The following is a 19,563-nucleotide window of genomic DNA, read 5'->3' on the forward strand; positions in this document are numbered from 1 at the left end:
AAGTGCTGGATATATATGGCTAGATTTAAACTGACCTGATTTCAGCGACATCGGATTTATTAAGAGCATCTAGTGCATCAATAGCCGTCTGTAGGGCTGGTAATACTGAGGCTAAATCTCGCTGACATTCCTGCGAAAATATCACAAATCAAACATGACGATGTTTACAGTGACAGAATTCAGTGTGAAAACAAACAGGAATCTTACATCAGCGTAATTCTGAACTAAAGCTGTTTCTTTCTGCATTATTTCTCTCTCGTGTTCGACGATAGTTTTCACTTGTTCAACGGCTTCTTGATCCTTTTCTAATTGCTCTAATAAAACCTCGGTTTCTTTAGCTTTTTCTTCGATCTTCGGACCCAATGTCACCAACTCGTCCTGCATCGTACCGACCAGTAGATTTGCTTCCGATAATTTGTTCAATCCTCCCAACAATCGATCTCTGTCATCGATAAACACGATATAACAAATCCACCCTGGTACTTTAAGAATGCAGAATTTCAGATTGCGTAAATAGTAAACTATACCGATTGTTTATGAATTCTGTTTTGTTATCCTCCAACATGCGGGCGTACATCTTAATCAGCTCCATATAACTACTCGGTGTTAGGTAATACTTCCTTCTCATTTCTTGCCAATATTGAGTTGTAGCGTGAGTGACACTCGAGTGAATCTTGACGCATGCATTAGAAACACTGGTCTTTAATTCCTGAAAGAGAAAACATTTAGAGTTGGAATTGGAGTTGGAAGACCCAAGAAATCAATAAAACTCGAAAAAATGGATTGGTGAACAACAATGATTTGATCTTAGAACAAATTCAATAGCAGTGATTTGTGTTCCCATATTCTAGTTATTACATTTTTCAAAGTCTAGATGTATAGAATTTACCTGTATATCTTGTCCCGGTTCAGAAATAAAGTGCGCATTTTGAAAGTAAACTTGCGCAACGCTTAACATAGCTTTCTCATCCCATTCGTCGTACCAATCAATAGTACAGCAGTTGATTAATGATGGATTCATGCGACAATGTTGACGGAACTTTGAACCAGCCGGACTCATCGTTAAAACTACGTGTAAACATTTCTTTACCCTCTACAAATCACGGTAAAATAATCATATAATTATAGTTTTGACTTTAAGAGCCAGAATCACGGAGTCTGAAGAACTATGTGCATGAAAATGAGTAAAAGTCAGGAGAACCCAGTTCTGTAGTTGTTCCAGCGTATTCATACCTGAATAAAGAATTGATAAACAGCCTCTCTAGTGTCGGGTATTTCCTCTTGAGCAGCGGCTGATTTTAGATTTATGGCGATTCCATCTAATTCTTCATTATCGAATAAATCCGGAACTTCGCCAGAATTCAGTATACAGTTTATATCTTCTAGAAACGATTCCTAAAAAACAGAAATAACACTTAAAATCTGGATTACGCCACGAGAAATTATGTCTGAAATTATCAAAGTCAGGTTTTACCTTCACAATATCGCTATCAGTGAGTAGGAAAACGGTGTTTTGTCCTTGAACTCCGGCTAATTTATAAACTTCTTTCAGATCATCTCTGAAATCCTGTAGACTGTAGCCTCGAGTTAGTGTTAGAGTATAGAGTTCAGCGTTAGCTACGTGACATGCTAAACGTACAGTAGTGGATTTACCTGTACCATCCATACCAACCTATAAACAATAAATACAATCAACATGAAAACCAGAGAATTTTTTCTTGTTTTGTTTTACTTGGTTTACCAAGACTGACCCTAATGGAAGCATTGTCACACAATGTAAGCAGCCAGCAGGATTCCAACCAACTTGTCACTCAGCAGTGAATGCAACAGCATTCATGTCTTATCTCAATGAGCCACTGCTTTTTGAGATCGGATAAGAAGAAATGACTTATTGGCTACTTTTTACATCCTCCACTGAGCGTTCAATTACCAGGTTTAAGGATTCTCATTCCCAGAAAAGAACGTTTGACCAAGAAACTCTAAGGCTGCCACAAGTTTTTGAACCTATGAAGGCAGTAGATGAAAGACCACTTGGTCACCACTATGCCTGTCTGAAAATATACTTATTGGCTAGACGTACTAGTAACATATGTCCTCCAGGTTGTCTGAATACACGAGCAGCGCGTATTGTATGTTCAACTGCTTCCTTGAAGAACACCATCTGTGAAGCCTGAGTGTTTCCTGTATTCTGACGCATGTAAATTTCTTCCATCGTTTGAGCTAATTTCCTCTGATCGGTGATTGGTCGATAGATTCTCACGCTGCCGGTCTCGTTCTCGTCCATGAAATCCCCGAACTCGACCGGTTCGTTCATCAACTTCTCCGCACTCCAGCGAACCTAGAATTAAACGATCAACAATCAGCAGCCCCACAGATCAGTAATTCCTGGAGATAAGGAGTTTTCAAGGAGGAAATTAAAAATTTCGAGGAATTATCTGCATCACTTTCATATCCCAATTACACTAGAATCCTATATAAGATTTTAAAGGAATCAAGGAGTCGTAGGGACCCTGGCAGTTTATAGGCCTACTAGTGCCTACTAAAGCATCAAATTTTCTCGCAACTCACCTTGAAGTAATCGTGCAGGTTGTCTGAGAGTATTTTATAGAACACAGATCTGTCCTCGTGACAGATCAACCGATCATGGAATACTCGAGTTGCTTCATTAGCTAATAACTGAGCGCAGTTATCTTTATTCACTATAATTGTCTCATCAGCTTGAAACAATCCGTGTACGACCTAGAAAAATAGACATTTCACGTCATTAATAACACGATCCACAATCAATCAACCCCCATCAGACAAACTTCAACAGCACTATGTAACGTATCTTGAAAACTATATCAAGCGGAAACAAACCTTTGAAAGATCACGAATATTAAATGTGTAATGTGACTTAGCCGGGGTCGGTTTCATCATCGTGCACATTCGCATATAGGTGGCGATGCTAGCCGAAACTAGTGAAAATAAACTCTCGCGAACTTCCGGCATGAAATCGCCTTCTTGGAAGAATCGACCTAGTTGAACTTGATATATATGTTGCAGTGATCTGGTTGATGGCTGTGGTAATGCTAACATACTGTAATACACATGCAATAAGGCAACATGCAGTACATATAGAAAACTTAAAACAAAAATATCATGCTGAATGTTAAATGTGTGAAGTTTCTGTAACAGATATGAGCACGAATAAATGTGGCGACTACCATCAACATGCTTAGATAAACAGTGAACTCTGATTGCAGGTTTATGAAAGTGAAAAACTTACCAGAAATGTTTCAGAAGTCGAGGACTGACAGCGTTTCTACCGCCACCTGGTGGACCACAGGCAGACACAACCGTTACATCATGAATCGACTGAAATTATGCAAATGAGGATGCGTTTTAGAAAAATCTCTTTTTCTTTTAGCCCGATGTTACGGTTTCTATCACGGTACCTTCCATTGTAGTTTCTTGGTGTCATAGAAACCACCGAGATCTAAGAACTGTCTGAGTAACTCGAGCGGTGGTTGAGCTCCGTACTGCTCCTGAGCCGGCATATTCAAATCATCCACAAATACGACAACTTTTCGATTTTTAGGACCGGCCATAACGTCTTTACTCTTTTTGATAAGTTTATGAATAATTTGAGCTTGAGTTCTGGAGGCACTGGTCTGAGCGCTGAACTGTAGGGTCGTATAGATTATACCAGCACTTGTTTTAGGCTTCGCGCTTCCTAACAGAATATCTAAACTCTTTTCTGCATCCTCTGAAATCAACAAAATACTCATTCAGAAAGAATTCAGCGTTGAAATACCCATCTTTTTTTCTAATAAAGCTTGTAGTGTTTTACCTGGTTTTTCCTCTCCTAATTTAGATAGATTTGTGATATTATCCAGAAGAGCTCTGTTTCTATCGGTGAAATGAAAAACATCTCCGAGAATCGTTCCGCTTTTCGTACCCGTGGCTCCATCTTTAGCCAGTAATTTCAACGTGTCGAGAATAATTCCAGATTTTCCGACACCGGAATCACCTAAAAACGAACGATTTCAACATGTCACGTACATCACAGATTGAAGTGATCAATAAAACAGTAAATACTATACCTGTATAGAGGACCGGGTTCTTGTTGAGTAAAAGTAATGCAGTTAGGAATGAATATCTGATTGTATCGACAGTCGGCACGATTTCATTTTCACTTGTTTTATCTTTGTTCGTCGAACTCATCGTATCACCGATAGTGATCGTCTGCCCTTTATCGATCAGAGACTGAGTACTCGGTACTAGTGAATCCCACGGCACGAAATTACCGGACTGCATATCGATGAAATAACTGAATACCGTACGATTTCCAGCAGGTAACCTCACTCCTACACAACAGAGATAGAGAAGGCGAGGCAAAAGGTTAGAGACCGCTAACTAATGAACATGACAGATTCATCGGTATTTGAAAATTTGAGGAATTTGGGGAAGTGATTTAAAATGAGAAATCAAAACCACAAGAAACTCTCTAACTAGTCTGAATCCTTAGTCTAGTAACTAGCCTCAAGCATGGGGGACTAGGGGGAACCTATAAGATTCTGGTATTCAGACTACCATAAAAACTCAATACAATATAAGACATTGAGTTACTGATCATAATCTGTAAAACTTACCGAGTGGTGGCTCGATGTCGAACATTTCTCTGACCATATTATCGAAGTCAGTAGTTATATCGAAGAGATGATCAGTTTGATCGACTGTTTTCTTCGAGTGCGACAGATCATCGTCCTGTTCATCGGCTCGCTTTAAATTACCTCCAATACTCCAAACATACGCGAATACAAACAGTTTACCAACCATCGTAGTTAACTGTGTCGGATTCCTCTGTAGATAATATTTCTTCTCATTGCTATGAATAAAAACAAACATTACAGTAAAACATACAACACATCAGCTACAGTTAGTGTTTGTATTATAGATGTGAATCACCTCTTTGAAGACATCGCGTTATCCGCGATTGTTTCCAAATCTGGACGGAGTTTTGTCTGTTTTTTCTGAGCTTTACTGCGTTTAGTTTTACCCTGTTTATCGTCGCTAGCGCTCACTGTTGCAGCTGCTGCTGCTGCTGCTGCTGCTGTCAAATCTTTCTTTTCAACTTCTGCATGAAATATATCAAATTTAAGATATTACAATAAATCAGTCAAAAGATCAGAGGATAGCAGAAGAGCCCGTTCACTCAGATGTGGAGAATAGATAATAAGATCAAAATCACCATATATGATTCAGAAGATTAAAAAAGAAATTTCAAAGACTCTCTTAGAGATGAAAACATGTCTTCTAAATTCATACACAGTGGCTTTGAGTCTTAATATGAAATGATATTGTTAAAATACCTTGTTGTCCAAATCCGCGATGTTTGATGAGGAAATCAAAGAAAGCAGTAAGTATGTTACACAGCGTGCTGATTAAACTCATTTCTGGTGCCGGAACGTGTTGGAATTTCCATCGTTTACGAACGAAATTCAACCCGCGATCGATACTGTGTTCGAACAATGCTATCACGTGATCCAATGCGGCTGTTGGAATATCTTTAGGTAATCTCTGTAACCAGGTTTTCACGTACGGCCTCCAACCTAAATCTACCGGGTCCTAAATATAGATATAACAGTGATTACAGTTAAAGACAATTTTCGTCAGGTTTCAGTTAAACTTTACTTTTTCTGAAACTCCTGTAACATATTACAACTTCATGTATTACAAGTCATTGTAAAAATTTTTGTAATCTATTTCTGGAACGAACAAATAAATAAATAGGAATTTTATTCACTTTCCACCAACTTACAAAACCCCTGGGTTTTCCATGTTATAACACAAGATCCTCTGAGTTTATCTGTGGAATTTCTAGGTTTTAAAATGTAACATTCATTCATTTTTCATTGAATCGCGTACTGATTAAGTTTTCCAGGTTTTCCAGGTCAGTGGCCACCCCGTTATTAACAATCATTTTAGGCTGTTAGTGCTTACCATGTAAACCATAGCACATCGACTGATAGTTGCCGGACTTGCTTGTGAAAGATTATCAACTTCAAACATCAGCCTCATTCTCGACGTTAACGAAATTCGTTCGCCGTTCGCTAAACACAAAGTCTTCGTATCATCGAGAACCGTGTTTAGATTCTCTACCCACAGAGTATCGACCGGTCCGTCTAAAACTAACCACTTCCAGTTAGTCGGAATAGCGTCGATCATTTCCGTAGAGTTCACCATCTCGGGGAATGCTTCTGCGATACTCGCCGATCGATTACCAGATGCCTTTCAATATTAGATATATCAACAATCAAAAACTAGATAAACATTTTAAACGATTACATCAAAACCCCCCTTCTCTTAGAAGAGTCCAAAATGTTTCCTTGAGCTAGTAGTTTTATTCAACCTTTTCACTATATCCTAATAGTCATCTATTTTTCTTTCCTAGTGAGGGATTTTATATTATCCAAAAAAACTAGATTTTGGATCAAATACAAAAATTTGAATTTTGAATTCACCTCTGAAGTAACGGTCATTCCTGTTGACGTTCTTTCATCAGGTGCGGACGTCTCGTCTTTCGCGAATTTCCTCGTCGCCATAGCGATCAATCCATCTGACCATTCGAACGTATTCGGATCAGTTTCACCGAACAGTTTCCCGAGTTTGACACATTTCGGATTCACGGTAAAAACTTCAACTTGACCCCTTTTAGAACGATTCATCTGTAATCAAGTTTAGTTTGGTTGATAAACTATTCCATAATTACAATTACAATAACAATCAGTAAACAGGAAGACTGCAGTACTTTTTAGGTTAACTTTACTGGTAGTACTAAAGGAAATTTCCATGTACTTGTAGCGGAAGCATTTTTATATAATCAAGTTAACTTTACAAGTACTATCAGTCAACAGGTTTACTGATTTAATACCAGGGGCCAGTCATAACTTAGATTTCTAAGACCATCTTTGTTCTAAAGCCAATCAATCAACTTAAGATCAGTCTTAAGATTTAAGACCGCATTTTGTCACGACTGAACAACTGGGTCCATAACAATCTATAATGCACTCACCACAAATTCCTTTTCGCCTTCATCATTGACAGTAACATTAATTGAAGGCATGAGAACTAAAGCTTTCTGTAGGATTGATCGTACGGTGGTTTTACCGCCCCCTGTTGGACCGACGAGCATTACGCCGTGACGTACGAGTATCTGACTGTACAGTTGTTTAACCCTTTCAATCTGACTCGGCCAATTCTGTAGATTCTGATCTTCGATCGATTTATGAATCGCTTTCTACAAACAATTCAACAACGGAATTATTATCTATTGATTGATGTACGATGAAAAATCAACAGGTTTCGAATGAAGTTACCTCGATAATACCGAAGTCCTGCTGTGGCGGGGTAACACCCGGAAACAGATCCGCTAAAATACTCTCAAATAGCGGAACATCTTCAGCCAGGAATTTCGGTAAATTAGCATCGCGCAGAGCATGGATGAGAATGTGACTTTCTTCTTCCTCAGAAATTTCTCTCACATTTCCCTGTTCCCTTTAAATGAGAAAACAGACCAAATATGTTAAATTCACATGACAGATTGAATCACAGTTTATGAATGTTATATATTTACCCCATTTGAGCGAATCTCTTTCGCTGTCCGGCCATTACTAACACTGATTTGATCGCTCTCATTCCGAAATCGTAATGATCCTGTTGTGATAACTGTTTGCTCGCTAGTTGATATAAATTCACCATTTTCCTCGATAAAGATTTCGCTCCCGTGAAACCTTCAGAGAACAGCATTATCTCAGCGATTAATGTGTAATCAGGGACCATCATAGCGACGGGACGGAATAATGATTTCAGATTATCAGGGAGTTCCACTCGACCCGCGTAACTATAAAACATTATAGGAAGCAACGTGTCATAAATCTCTAAAATTGTGAATTTATTTCACTCAACAGACTTTCCACGGTTTACTTACGTAGGATTCATAGTTATAAAGAAACCACACGTTGGATTCAATTTGATTTCACGTCCTTCAAACAAAAACCTATAAAAGAGCATCATTTTAACCATAAATTCAAAGAAAACATCTTCTTAAATATTCAGTTTATGGGGTAAAACAGCTTATTTACCTCTGATTTGTACCACCAACATCTTTAGCAGTTTTAATGGTGTAAATTTGCTGTGCAACGACTGACAAAACTTCCAGATCGATCCGATTAAACTCATCGAAACAACACCAACTGCCAGACTGTGATAATCCGGCGAAGAATTTACCGAGCATCTAATAGAAAAATACACAGTACAAAATAGAACTATGAAAATACAAATGAGAATAAAGAAATAAGTGTTTAAAACTGTGACGAACCTTAAAATCTAAACCTTCCGAACAGTTAAATACAACACATTGTTTTCCCATAGCCTGAAATACGAAAATACATAATTCAAAACTTATACATGATACATGTATCGTACATAAATGTAGATCGTTCCGCAATTAAACAGACCTTTGCTAAATCTTTGACAGTTTCAGTTTTACCGGTTCCAGCTGGTCCGGCAGGCGAACCGCCGAGATTCAGATGCAGTGCTCCGGTAAGAGTCAAATAACATCGATCGGTTAAAGGAGTCATTACGAGTCGTGGAGAACATCCCAAATATTCATAACCGTAAACAAACACAGCGTTAGACTGTAATACGTTACAGTTATTATTCTGATTGTCCCATTCATAACGTAATTGTCTGCAAAATGAATTTCACATTTTAAACAAATTTTGTCATACTGATAATTATACAAGTTATCATTATTTCTTCAGAAAGTTGTAAGTTTAGTGTCTTAATTATGAATGAGTGGAAAAATATGTCTCGGATCTCGTGGGACCAATAAATCATCTCAAAGGTACGCAAATTCCAGGGCAGTCGGAGCAGGGATATGTATTATTACGATGAATTGGAGACAATTTGTAATATATTTTCTGGAGCACGCGATAATCTGAGGCAATCAAGTCTACTGTACGTGTAAAGGAATCATACCTGGACCATTCAAAATCATCTCGTTTTCTGATTTTATTTTCGATCATGTCGTTCAGCACGTCGCGATTGTGAACGTTGATTATCAACATGGCTTCAACGCTGTGTCTGAGGTGAGGTTGTAACGGCGTCACGACTAAACCGGCTAACTTCTTCAAACTCTCTATCATTCTATCTTTCACTTTGATCAAAGCCGTGCGAGGATTTGGTTCTTCAAATGATTCATCAACGTCTTTAGTGAACACAATTTGATTCTGAAAGATGCGAGTCGTAGAGTGATCTATATCTGTATTCATAACAACATACACGGCGTAGAATAATAACTTACCACTGTCAGAACCACTTGTCCTGGATGATTGACGACCCAATCCGATAAATCCCGCCCCTGCCAGTCAGATAAACCAGCCTTCAAGTGCCTAACATTACAAATAATGAATAAAATAACTGTATGATCTGCTGTAAGAATGAAAGATTAAAATGAGGAGAATTTCGTTACCTTTTCACAGTATCAAACATTCCATTTTCCACACTACCTAACCATTGCTCTACAGGCCCCCTAGCTCTAACATTCCTATAAACATAAATTTGAATTGTCAATGTCAATAATGTTTGCAAAGGCAGGGTTTTTACTGATTAAGGAATCCGAAATTCCCTGATATTTCCCTGACCCTTGACCAAAAATACCCTGCCACTCATCAACAAAAAAACAACAAGAAATTTCCCTGAATTTCCTAATAAATCCAGAATTCTCTAATTTCCTTGATCTGTCAGATCCCTATAAGACTCATTTCCTTCGACTTACTTTGGCATCGTAACGGTTTCACCTTCAGCAGACGTCATAGTAACCACAGTCGGAGGCAGACGCGCCTCGCGTTTGATTTCCAGTGATTTGATATTGCCGAAACACTTATCGAGATGAGGCTGCACGGCATCAGGATCTTTAGACTGAGCGAGAATATCCAACAGATCATCGTTACTGAGGAAATAAAACCTCGGAAACACGATACGCTTCGTTTCCAAATAATCCTGACGATAAAAACAACACATTTTTCAATCAATCACATACTTGATTCCGAGATGTATAGAGAGAAGTAGATTTTATCTGTTATGATATAAGATACCTCTAAACATTTCTGTATTTTCTCAAGGTTCGCGTTGTTCGATTGCAACATCTCTAAAACTCCCGGAGACGTCGCTGATTTTAAAGCGTTCGGACGATCTTCCGTTCGTCTCATTATATCCTTCCAATGACGATCGATTTGACTGAACATTTTAGACTCAGTCGGCAGCTGCCTAAATACGAATAGATAATATCAGATGATTATCGTGATATTTTGAGAATATGATCATATTTCGATATTTTACCTCTGAATATCCGGTGTTGAGAATATCTGTTCGAGATAAAGCCAGTTTCTTTGACAAGTCATCCATTCGTCTAACGTACGTGAAAACAACGCCAGGCGACGTTCCCAATCTTCTACCGCCCCCTAATGGATGATATACACACTAATATACGTATTACATGTATCGAAACTTCGACAAAAACAAGAAGAATATTTTCAAAATCGAACCTTGATCGGTGTAACGTAGCGCGAACCACGTATTGTTCCTATGGTTACTTGGCTTTCTTCCAATTGCGCCATCAAATCTTCAGCTCCAGCGATGATCGATGTATCGCGACCTTGATGCGGAATCAAACGGAAATCCGTACTTTGCCATAAATCCTGAACCTTCTGCAGCATAATTTCCAACGTAGCTTCATTACTGGCTGTGGTCGATATATCTTGAATCTTATCTTTGTGTTGAAATATCTGAATATACGAAATACATTTACATGTATTATTCTATTCTTATTCTATATAAATACTATGGATTTGTAAATTTAATCTCTTGCGCTATGCCTGAAGAGGGGATAATGTAACTCCCAAAAACGTTCGCTATAATAAATATATATTACTCATTAGAAAATGAGATTTGTACTGTTTTTGCTTCTATAGATTTTGAATTATCTGGTATCTCTACGTAAGATCTACATTTACATATATTCATGAATGGTAGGAACTATATGGGGTATGATATTAACCTTCATATCGAGCAGATTTCCCAGAGTGAATGTTTTATCCCGAGCGATTGCTTTACCGATGATCTTTTCAATCACTTGCCAGTGTCTCATTTTAAGCGACGGATTACGCAAGCTCGTTATGACCGGCATTCCTTGTTTGAAATCTATCACGTTCGTTTTTAACTTCGGTAGAACTTCGTTATGAGGAAGACCTGATAAACAGACAGACATAGATTCATTTAAACATCTACCAGTGAATCTAGGAATGTTCTTCTCAGATGATCCAGGGTCTCTACAGATCAGTCATTCCTGGATATAAGGAGTTTTCAAAGAGTTTTTAAGGAGAACATTTCATATTTCGAGGAAGCGTCTGCATCACTTTCATATCCCAATTACAGAAGACTCCTTCTAAATCGGTACTATTTATTTCAGTAGAACAGTAATTTGGTGATATCATAAGCAAATATTTATCCTTGATAATACTAAACTTGGTATCCACTTGAAAGGGTAACAAAAAGATTCTGCTTCTAACTGTACTAAATTAGGACTGTACAACGTCTGAAGTATGTAAGCTTCCTATTTCTCAAAATTGAAGGAGTTTTAAAGGAGTTTCTGTTTAGGAGTTTTTAAGGAATTGATGAGTCGTTACCTTTCTCGAGCATGTAAACAGTTTGCGTAAATCGACCGACGCTTTTCTGCAAATTCTCGACATTCAACGAATCGAATGCAGTCTCCGTCCATTCGTCTAACAATGTACCGAATTCATCCATAGATTCCCATAGTAACCGTCTCAACGTAAGATCGCGTTCTACCTCGGATATTTCCGATTGGACGCTTTGAGCGCTGATTGTATCATCTTTTTTACTCGCGACGAAATCCCTTTAGAATAGAAATATATTCAATCATAAATACTGTATAAATATACTGAATAACTATAAATAAATCATCACTCAGTTCTACAGTCCTTGAGTTCAAATTGACTCTAGTCAAATGTAAACTTTAGAATTAAATCTTATACCACAACAGTGGAACTGGATCCAGGTTTCGAGAAATGAAAGTTTTCCGGGTTGGTAGTTTATTCTCTGTTAGTTTCACTCAGTTCTACAGTCCTCGGGTTCAAATTGACTCTAGTCTAACGTATACTTTAGAGTTAATATCACAACAGTGGAACTGGATCCAGGTTTCAAGAAATGAAAGTTTTCTTGGTTGGCAGTTTAGTTTTAGAAGAGTAGAATAGAGTAAGAATAGTACTTACTCAAACTTTCCTCCTCTCATTGAACTCCCGAATCGTTCCTGATAATTCCCGTAGCTGCGTATTTTCAACGCTAACGTGTGAACCTCGTCTTGTAAATAGCGTACGTTTTCTAACGCTACCATCGCCATAGTTTCGTGATTCAACAATTCGGGATCGAGAACTTTATTCTTCAATTCGATGATATTGAATCGAATATCAGTGATCAAAGTATCGAGATCGTTGCTGAATTTACGAATATTTTCATCTTTCTTCGCGTCGCAGAAAAGAATAGTCGTCTGAAGAGCAACAAGTGCCGGGTAAATGAAAATATCGAACTTAAGATATAAATGGAGGTAACATGGTTCTTACAGATCAAGTTATCCAAAATTCCCTGATATTTCCCTGAGCCTTGGCCAAAACTTCTCTGATGAGATTATAACATATCCTCAGTAGGGGCTGTTTCTTAATAAGAGGTGCCACTTATCACACACAAGAACAACAAGACACCGAACATTCTAATTCCCGGATTTTTCCCTTATTTTTAAGAAGATTCAGAATTCCCTGATTTCACTGATCTATAAGAACCTTGTTTTAATGTCGAATCACTATCTACCTTTAAATGTTGGAAACTGGGAGCGAGAGTTTGATAGAAGGCGTAATCTTCCGGGTCGATTTTAACATCGAAATCACGAGAAATCGTGAACAACTTCGTAACGATTTGAAATTCTTTCTCCAGCGCCGGTTGCTCCGATTGCATTTTACCCAGAAATGACAGATGATCGACAAATTCTTCGACCGTTGTCGGAAAATGATCCAACTTCTTCAGCGCGCCCTGAAATCAAATACATCAACATTGATCAGAAAATGTCTAACTCTGAATCTCTGTTTTTATTCCAGGGGCAAAATTGAAACTTTCTTTGATTATTTTCGATAAAATTATACCCTTCTCGACAAAGAGGCGCTGGATTCACCTGTGAATTGTCTATAAATACCTTTATGATTGCGAGTAGATCTTCATTTCTTCTATTAGCAATCACCGGTAGTTTATCATGTATAGCGTTCAGTACTGACTTAGGGTACGGTAAACAAGATGTGCAGAATTTCTCTACGTTGATTTGATTCATGAAGATTCGTCGAGTGATTCTCATTCGATTCATTTGATTCACCTGAACGAGAAAGATTAAAATATCAGGGGCCATTTGCACAGCAATGGCTTAGATTTAAGACTAGTCTCAGACCATTTAGTTCTGCAGCCTCAACTCCAGTCGTAAGAATTGAGACCACTTTTGGACATGGTCATGACCCTGGGGCCAGATTACTTCAAAATGAATTTCACTCAAACCACATGTAATTCATACCTGTTCAGTATGAGTGGCTAGAACTTGATGAAATTCTTCCGGAGTCCAGACTTTTTTACTCATTGACTCTTCAACATTTACACGTCTCGCTTTATCAACCATCGTACAGTACTGATTATAGTCTGTACTGTAATCTTCTATCACTTCCAATGTTTCGTCCAAATATTCCATTATTTCCTAAATGAAGGTTTCAATTATTTGCTGAAGTATTTAAAACTATTAATTTATTTCATGATTTCAATTGAAATTGTGAGTACACCAGGGAAGTAGTCAGTAAGCTCATTGTTGATGAGTAGTGATCTTTGAAAGGAAGCTGGTTAATGGAAGTATTTTACCTCTATGATCTTTTGATAATCGACGTCATCACCGAATAATGATTCGACATCGGGCCACGGACGCTGATTACTAGAATTACTGTCGTCATTAGCATCGCTGAGTTGTACGACGAACACCGGCGGCGAATAAAACGGCTTTAATCGCGGTTCTCTTAACAACGAACCGATTTTACCTACAAATAAACAATCAACATTTATAGATAAATGTATAATTTATGTTCGGTAATGGGTATACCTGGTACTCATACGTACTGACAGTTTGTTCAAACTCAGAGATAACAGTTTTTATACCGTCTCTAAATTCATCCCCTGATGGCGATAACAGACATTCTGGTTTCGCCGGTGCGGCTTCACTTTTAGTCACTACTTTCCTGTAAAGAAAGAAAACAATTTAAGTTCGATTCCTCAGTTTGATTCCAGAGTTAAACTTATTGAAAATGAATGATTTCAAATTTGACTGAGAACTCTGGAATTGGGCTCAGATCACTAACAATGTTTTGTCAGGATAAGCAAAATTTCCTCCTTCTCCCTTCACAACTTCTTCCTCAATGATTTCTTCCTCTTCATCATCAGTTATTGCTTCCTTTTTATCCTCATTATTCTCATCGTTTTTGTCGTCTACATCATCAGCATCTGATTCTGCATCTATAATCAAACCAGATCAGTATTAACAGATGCCTGGGTTCTTACAAGGATCAAGGTATCCAAAATTCTCTGATACTGCCAAGATTTCCCCGACCCTTGACCAAAATTCCCTGATTAAATTATAAAATATCCTCTCTTAATATCTTATCAAGAGGATCAATGTGGCACTAGTCACTGACAAGAACAACAAGACACCAAAAATTCAAATTCCCTGATTTTACATGAAAAGAGACAGAATTGCAGAGAAAATAAATCTGGAATTTCATGATCATTAAGGACCCCGAGAGTTGAAAGAAATGCTTTGATTTTCACAATTATTTACCATACCTTGTTTTTGATGTGTATTTACAGAATCGTCCTGTTGTTTGAATGTAACAGATTTTGTGACACTCGCCACCGATCGTTTACGAGTTTCAGCCGGTTTTGTCAACGGAGGAACGTTCAGGATGAATTCTAGCGAGAATATCGGTTCAGGAATCTCAATCACTTCATCACGTTTACGAATCTCTTCGAGAATCTGAAACAACCAACAATCAATCCAGAATCTTTACAACATCTTAATCCAGTTAAACTTTAAACCGTGAAGTTTTGACTATTGTCGTCATCAATGGTTTGATTTTTTTCATGAATGATAATTGAAGATGGTTTTTAGCTGCTAATTCACCTCATCTGCATCAATGACTTTATTTTCTTCCTCTTTCGTGTCGAAATCAAAGTGAGGAATCTGATAGCCTTGAGGTGTCTCTTCTTTCTTTTTTATCAATAATGTTGGCGGTCTGAAAATATAATGCATAATGTATGTGCATGTCTATTTCTAGAAACTGCTGACAAAACAAATCTCACTTTTTGAAGAATGAAGCATCAGTTTTTGTAGTCATAGTCGCCATTGTGCTGCGAGAAAATGATTTGTTGAAGAAACTCGAAGAATCAAAGTCAGAATCATCTTCATCGACAAACTGAATACAGATATTACAAACACAGTCAATAATCTGAGTAGTGAGTTAAAATTCTGAACTCAGGATCAAGTTCCTCCGCTGTGAGTTAGATTTTACTTGAGTTAAAATCAGTGCTTTAATGAGTCAAATCTAATTCACGGGACTGTGGAACTTGATCCTGATGTTTAGAAATCAGAATAATTATTGAATTAAGACGTATCTTACAGTTTCAGAATTTTCTTCCTCCTCTGCCTCGAGTCGTTCGCCCGTTTGAAAGGACGCTATTACGTATCCGAGGAAACTACGCACGGCGGTATACACTAAACGACGTAACAATTCCAACACTTGAAGATCGACGGCTTTCAAAAATTCCGACAGTCGTTTTAAGATCTTACGCCATTCGGCGAGCTGAGCGTAAGATGGTTTACCTTCTAAAAATAAAATATCGTTTTGTTGTGAGATCTCGATAAATTGTTCTCCGATTCATCACTTCACAGAGATTCACTTACTATTTTTTTCCACTGGTTTATCGACCATCGTCATTTTACCATATTTCGTCATGACTGTTTTTGTTTTCAGTTTACTCGGTTTTTTCTCAGGCGTCGCGGTCGGTTTAGTCGGAGATTCCGGTCGAATTCCGTGCGTTATTCCTTCCATTTCGGCTACAGTCTAAAAACGCAGAAGAGAACATCGTTACAAGGAATCCATCGAAGAAATGCATAGACAAAGAATAGTCAAACTTACAGCGCAAGTTTCCCAAACTAGAGAAACGATAACATTCTGTAAATTACGAAGTTGTTGAAGAGATTTCTCGCATTGTGCAGATTCTAATGAAATGAATTCCGTCAGAGTCAACGTAACATCTTTATTCAAAGTGAACAGACTGACTGCTGAATCTGCCGTTCCCTCTCCTCTTAAACTACCGCACGCTGATTCACATAACGCGCGTATGTGCATTAAACAACCTTGTAATATTTCATTAGCGCAAAACAACTGTTTCTTCATCACTACTCTATAATAGATAAATACGCGTGTAAGAAAAAGTATCCCAGATAACAGTTCCTTTAGTTCCACTGATCCAAGGTGATTTGTAACTTACAAACTCTGTTGTTTTTTCTGATGTCGAACCGCCGCTTTCCACAAGAAGAACATTTTACGTATTTTCGATTTCTCGAAAACGGGTACGTCGTAAATCATATCGAACAATCGACGTTCCCACAGCCATTGTATCGCCGGGGTAGTTATAGATGATTCTCCATCAGCATTCTGACTACACTACAACAACAAATCAACTTCACATTTAAACAGTACGAAGAGATACTTATAATCACTTCAAACATTCTGACAAGCATTTTAAGATATTGGATGAATTTTAATCATAAACATTCATGAAATCATTATCTTTTTGAAGTAGGATTCTTTGAGTTCGGATGAATTTGTGAAAATTCACCGATACTCTGAGATGCTTACCCTAGTAACATACGAAGCACTGATCGTCCAATACATATCGGACAAACGAGCTTCATTCACGGAAACCACCTGTAGATGATAGGGGTTGTACCGAGGGGCGTGGTCAAAACGATTGACGGGTAGACAATAGACAAAATCTCCACCATCTTCTAATTTAATTTGTTCAACTTTCACTTCACTGGATGGGATTGATTTCTTTCGAGGACTTATGACATCACCTTTTCCCTACAATGTACATTATAATACAATATCAATATACATGTGAATAAGGTCTATAGGCTAGTGAAAAATGAACAATATGAATTTACCTCTTCATTTTCATCTTCATCTAGATCATCCTTCTCATCATCATTATTCTTTGAATCGACCTCGAATCCGTCTTCTACAAGTAATTTATCTAAGAGTTTGCGCGAGTTTGGACCGTGTCGAGGTAACTCAGTCTTCCAACCGAGACGAGATCGCATTTCATGCAGATGCCAAATCGGGTCATCGTTTTCTGGAACTAGAATCATTAACAAAAATATCAGATATGTGTTTGAAGTATTATAGTATTATATCTACTGGTACACACAGTGAGTGCGAATACAGTGAACACAGAGATAGAGCAACTACATTCAACGACATTAAAAACATCATTACACAGGGTGGCCACTTTCCCTGACATTCACATTGTTTTTTCCCTGACTCTAACTATTCCCTGACTGTGCTAAAGAAAAGAAATTTCCCCGATTTCCAAGTAAGTGACCACCCAGTTACCATATAGCTACATACCGATCCATCTTTTGCAATCTATTACAAACCAAATGAGATACACTTATTTGAATATTAATAATATTTATCCAGCATTTGAAAAAAAAAGAATTAAGTTTTTGAGGAAATATGAAACAGAATCCAGTTCCATGGTAAGTGGGACTGACACCTTTAAAATATACCATCTTGCTTTACACTACAATTAATCTAACTATTGTAGGCTTACCCGTGTCATCGTAGATATTTGTTTTGAGATAAGTCAGAACAATAGAAGGGTCTTGTCCGTGTGTGACGATAGGAATAGATGAATGAGGTCGTTTACTCGAGGTTAGAGTGGAGGCAGACAGAGAACGTTTTAAATTCCCAGTAGTGGATTCACGTCTGGGATGATGATGTTCAAATTGAATTGTTTGCGTCTCATCACGAGTGACGATGGCTGGCAATTTATCTGAAATTATACGTGAAATTTATTAAAAGAAAAATCGCCTAGAGCATATTCATTAAGCGCATATCTCTGAATAAATCAGATAGAAATTAGATTTATAGCCAAATATATAACGCCATCTATCCATATCATGGTACACTACTATCATCTTTAGATTGTGTTTTGTTTTAAGTGATGACCTTTTCTCTCATCTTTTCTCAAGTTTTATTAGTTTATCCTATCTATGTATATTTCTGCTCTATCATTCTTGATATCAATAACTTTTCCTGTTGAATTGTTTCAGTTTTTCCATCTAATAACACAAACATCTTTTTGATCTCATCAATCCTATTGATATATATATCTCATAACTTAATTCCTAAGTGCAAACTACAGCCGTCAAGATTATAGTGAAAATCTCAGGCTAATGCTATTAGTCATAGCCTAACCCCGGGAGGTTTACTCGCACCTCCCTGCATAACTCACCTTTGCTGGTGAATTTAGTTGATACCGCTTGGTTGGAAGCAGTTTTATGTAACCTGACAAAACAAAAATATTTTAGTTTTAGCTTAAAACATTTGAACACTGGAATAAATTGATTGATTGGCGAATTTATTGCGACCACACCTGTGCACTGTAAGAATAGATTGATCACTGGCTCGTCTCTCAGTTGGATGACGACGAATTTCTTTTTTCCGCAGAGTAAAATCTTTCCTTAACATTGTCGTACGGAAAGCTGTAGTGTTACCCTTTCCAGACGGTGGATGTGGCTAAAATTAGGATTGCGCAATGAATGAATATGGGTTTGTTTTTGTAGGAATTAAAGTGAATCTGCATTACCTGTGCTTACCTGTAATGTATCCCCTATACCGTTTAGTTTAGGAATGAACATTGGTCGATGAATTAAACGATTTATTAATTCCTGTCCTCGACATTCTGAAGATGTTATCGATTCTGGTGTTTGTAAGAATTGAACTCTAGGGGAATTTTTCTTATTAATGTCTATATTATTAGGAGTGAGTAATTGATTGTCTAATACAGGTGATGATAGCAGAGATTCCGGCGCGTATCTAACAGCTGAACTCGTCCTACTCGATGATAGCGGCCCTACAGTGGACGACGGAGTCCCCGGGGGTGGAACACTCCTACCCGATGTCGACATTTTTTTTTGGTTTTTGTCCTAACTAAAAAGAGATGGAAAAATATTTAACAATTGTGGGGTCGGTTAAGCTAATTCTTATTTTTACTGGCCAGTATTTTGAATAAAATGTCATCCCAACTGTCACCTGCAGCGAGTACTGTCAATAAAATCTTCCTTTAATTGGAGTT

General features: G+C 37.7%; 1 protein-coding gene across 1 annotated transcript in view; it reads right to left on the reverse strand.

Moving 5' to 3' along the window:
- The window catches only part of LOC141915433 (dynein axonemal heavy chain 6-like), a 28,317-nt gene extending 8,921 nt beyond the window's left edge, over positions 1 to 19,396 (reverse strand). Inside the window, exons 1-54 of the mRNA XM_074806958.1 lie at positions 19,085 to 19,396; positions 18,862 to 19,004; positions 18,721 to 18,773; positions 18,037 to 18,258; positions 17,447 to 17,562; positions 17,061 to 17,255; positions 16,690 to 16,865; positions 16,335 to 16,602; positions 16,100 to 16,259; positions 15,816 to 16,021; positions 15,499 to 15,611; positions 15,320 to 15,431; positions 14,983 to 15,172; positions 14,502 to 14,655; positions 14,263 to 14,381; positions 14,011 to 14,183; positions 13,676 to 13,852; positions 13,310 to 13,483; positions 12,931 to 13,149; positions 12,339 to 12,613; positions 11,733 to 11,962; positions 11,105 to 11,295; positions 10,593 to 10,832; positions 10,387 to 10,508; positions 10,143 to 10,314; positions 9,824 to 10,047; positions 9,518 to 9,592; positions 9,350 to 9,437; positions 9,025 to 9,275; positions 8,502 to 8,733; positions 8,363 to 8,416; positions 8,127 to 8,278; positions 7,973 to 8,041; positions 7,619 to 7,885; positions 7,362 to 7,539; positions 7,058 to 7,282; positions 6,507 to 6,710; positions 5,986 to 6,273; positions 5,355 to 5,610; positions 4,951 to 5,119; positions 4,635 to 4,870; positions 4,086 to 4,349; positions 3,833 to 4,012; positions 3,438 to 3,748; positions 3,269 to 3,357; positions 2,860 to 3,079; positions 2,569 to 2,739; positions 2,081 to 2,338; positions 1,475 to 1,672; positions 1,234 to 1,395; positions 890 to 1,093; positions 528 to 709; positions 208 to 442; positions 36 to 130 (exon numbers count right to left, since the gene is read on the reverse strand). Of these exons, the coding sequence (XP_074663059.1) occupies positions 36 to 130; positions 208 to 442; positions 528 to 709; positions 890 to 1,093; positions 1,234 to 1,395; positions 1,475 to 1,672; positions 2,081 to 2,338; positions 2,569 to 2,739; positions 2,860 to 3,079; positions 3,269 to 3,357; positions 3,438 to 3,748; positions 3,833 to 4,012; positions 4,086 to 4,349; positions 4,635 to 4,870; positions 4,951 to 5,119; positions 5,355 to 5,610; positions 5,986 to 6,273; positions 6,507 to 6,710; positions 7,058 to 7,282; positions 7,362 to 7,539; positions 7,619 to 7,885; positions 7,973 to 8,041; positions 8,127 to 8,278; positions 8,363 to 8,416; positions 8,502 to 8,733; positions 9,025 to 9,275; positions 9,350 to 9,437; positions 9,518 to 9,592; positions 9,824 to 10,047; positions 10,143 to 10,314; positions 10,387 to 10,508; positions 10,593 to 10,832; positions 11,105 to 11,295; positions 11,733 to 11,962; positions 12,339 to 12,613; positions 12,931 to 13,149; positions 13,310 to 13,483; positions 13,676 to 13,852; positions 14,011 to 14,183; positions 14,263 to 14,381; positions 14,502 to 14,655; positions 14,983 to 15,172; positions 15,320 to 15,431; positions 15,499 to 15,611; positions 15,816 to 16,021; positions 16,100 to 16,259; positions 16,335 to 16,602; positions 16,690 to 16,865; positions 17,061 to 17,255; positions 17,447 to 17,562; positions 18,037 to 18,258; positions 18,721 to 18,773; positions 18,862 to 19,004; positions 19,085 to 19,396 (10,049 nt within the window). The remainder of the gene's footprint in view (positions 1 to 35; positions 131 to 207; positions 443 to 527; positions 710 to 889; positions 1,094 to 1,233; positions 1,396 to 1,474; positions 1,673 to 2,080; positions 2,339 to 2,568; positions 2,740 to 2,859; positions 3,080 to 3,268; positions 3,358 to 3,437; positions 3,749 to 3,832; positions 4,013 to 4,085; positions 4,350 to 4,634; positions 4,871 to 4,950; positions 5,120 to 5,354; positions 5,611 to 5,985; positions 6,274 to 6,506; positions 6,711 to 7,057; positions 7,283 to 7,361; positions 7,540 to 7,618; positions 7,886 to 7,972; positions 8,042 to 8,126; positions 8,279 to 8,362; positions 8,417 to 8,501; positions 8,734 to 9,024; positions 9,276 to 9,349; positions 9,438 to 9,517; positions 9,593 to 9,823; positions 10,048 to 10,142; positions 10,315 to 10,386; positions 10,509 to 10,592; positions 10,833 to 11,104; positions 11,296 to 11,732; positions 11,963 to 12,338; positions 12,614 to 12,930; positions 13,150 to 13,309; positions 13,484 to 13,675; positions 13,853 to 14,010; positions 14,184 to 14,262; positions 14,382 to 14,501; positions 14,656 to 14,982; positions 15,173 to 15,319; positions 15,432 to 15,498; positions 15,612 to 15,815; positions 16,022 to 16,099; positions 16,260 to 16,334; positions 16,603 to 16,689; positions 16,866 to 17,060; positions 17,256 to 17,446; positions 17,563 to 18,036; positions 18,259 to 18,720; positions 18,774 to 18,861; positions 19,005 to 19,084) is intronic.
- Between the last annotated feature and the right edge of the window lie 167 nt (positions 19,397 to 19,563).

This window comes from Tubulanus polymorphus, chromosome 1, assembly GCF_964204645.1.
Source record: "Tubulanus polymorphus chromosome 1, tnTubPoly1.2, whole genome shotgun sequence".
NCBI lineage: Eukaryota > Metazoa > Nemertea > Palaeonemertea > Tubulaniformes > Tubulanidae > Tubulanus > Tubulanus polymorphus.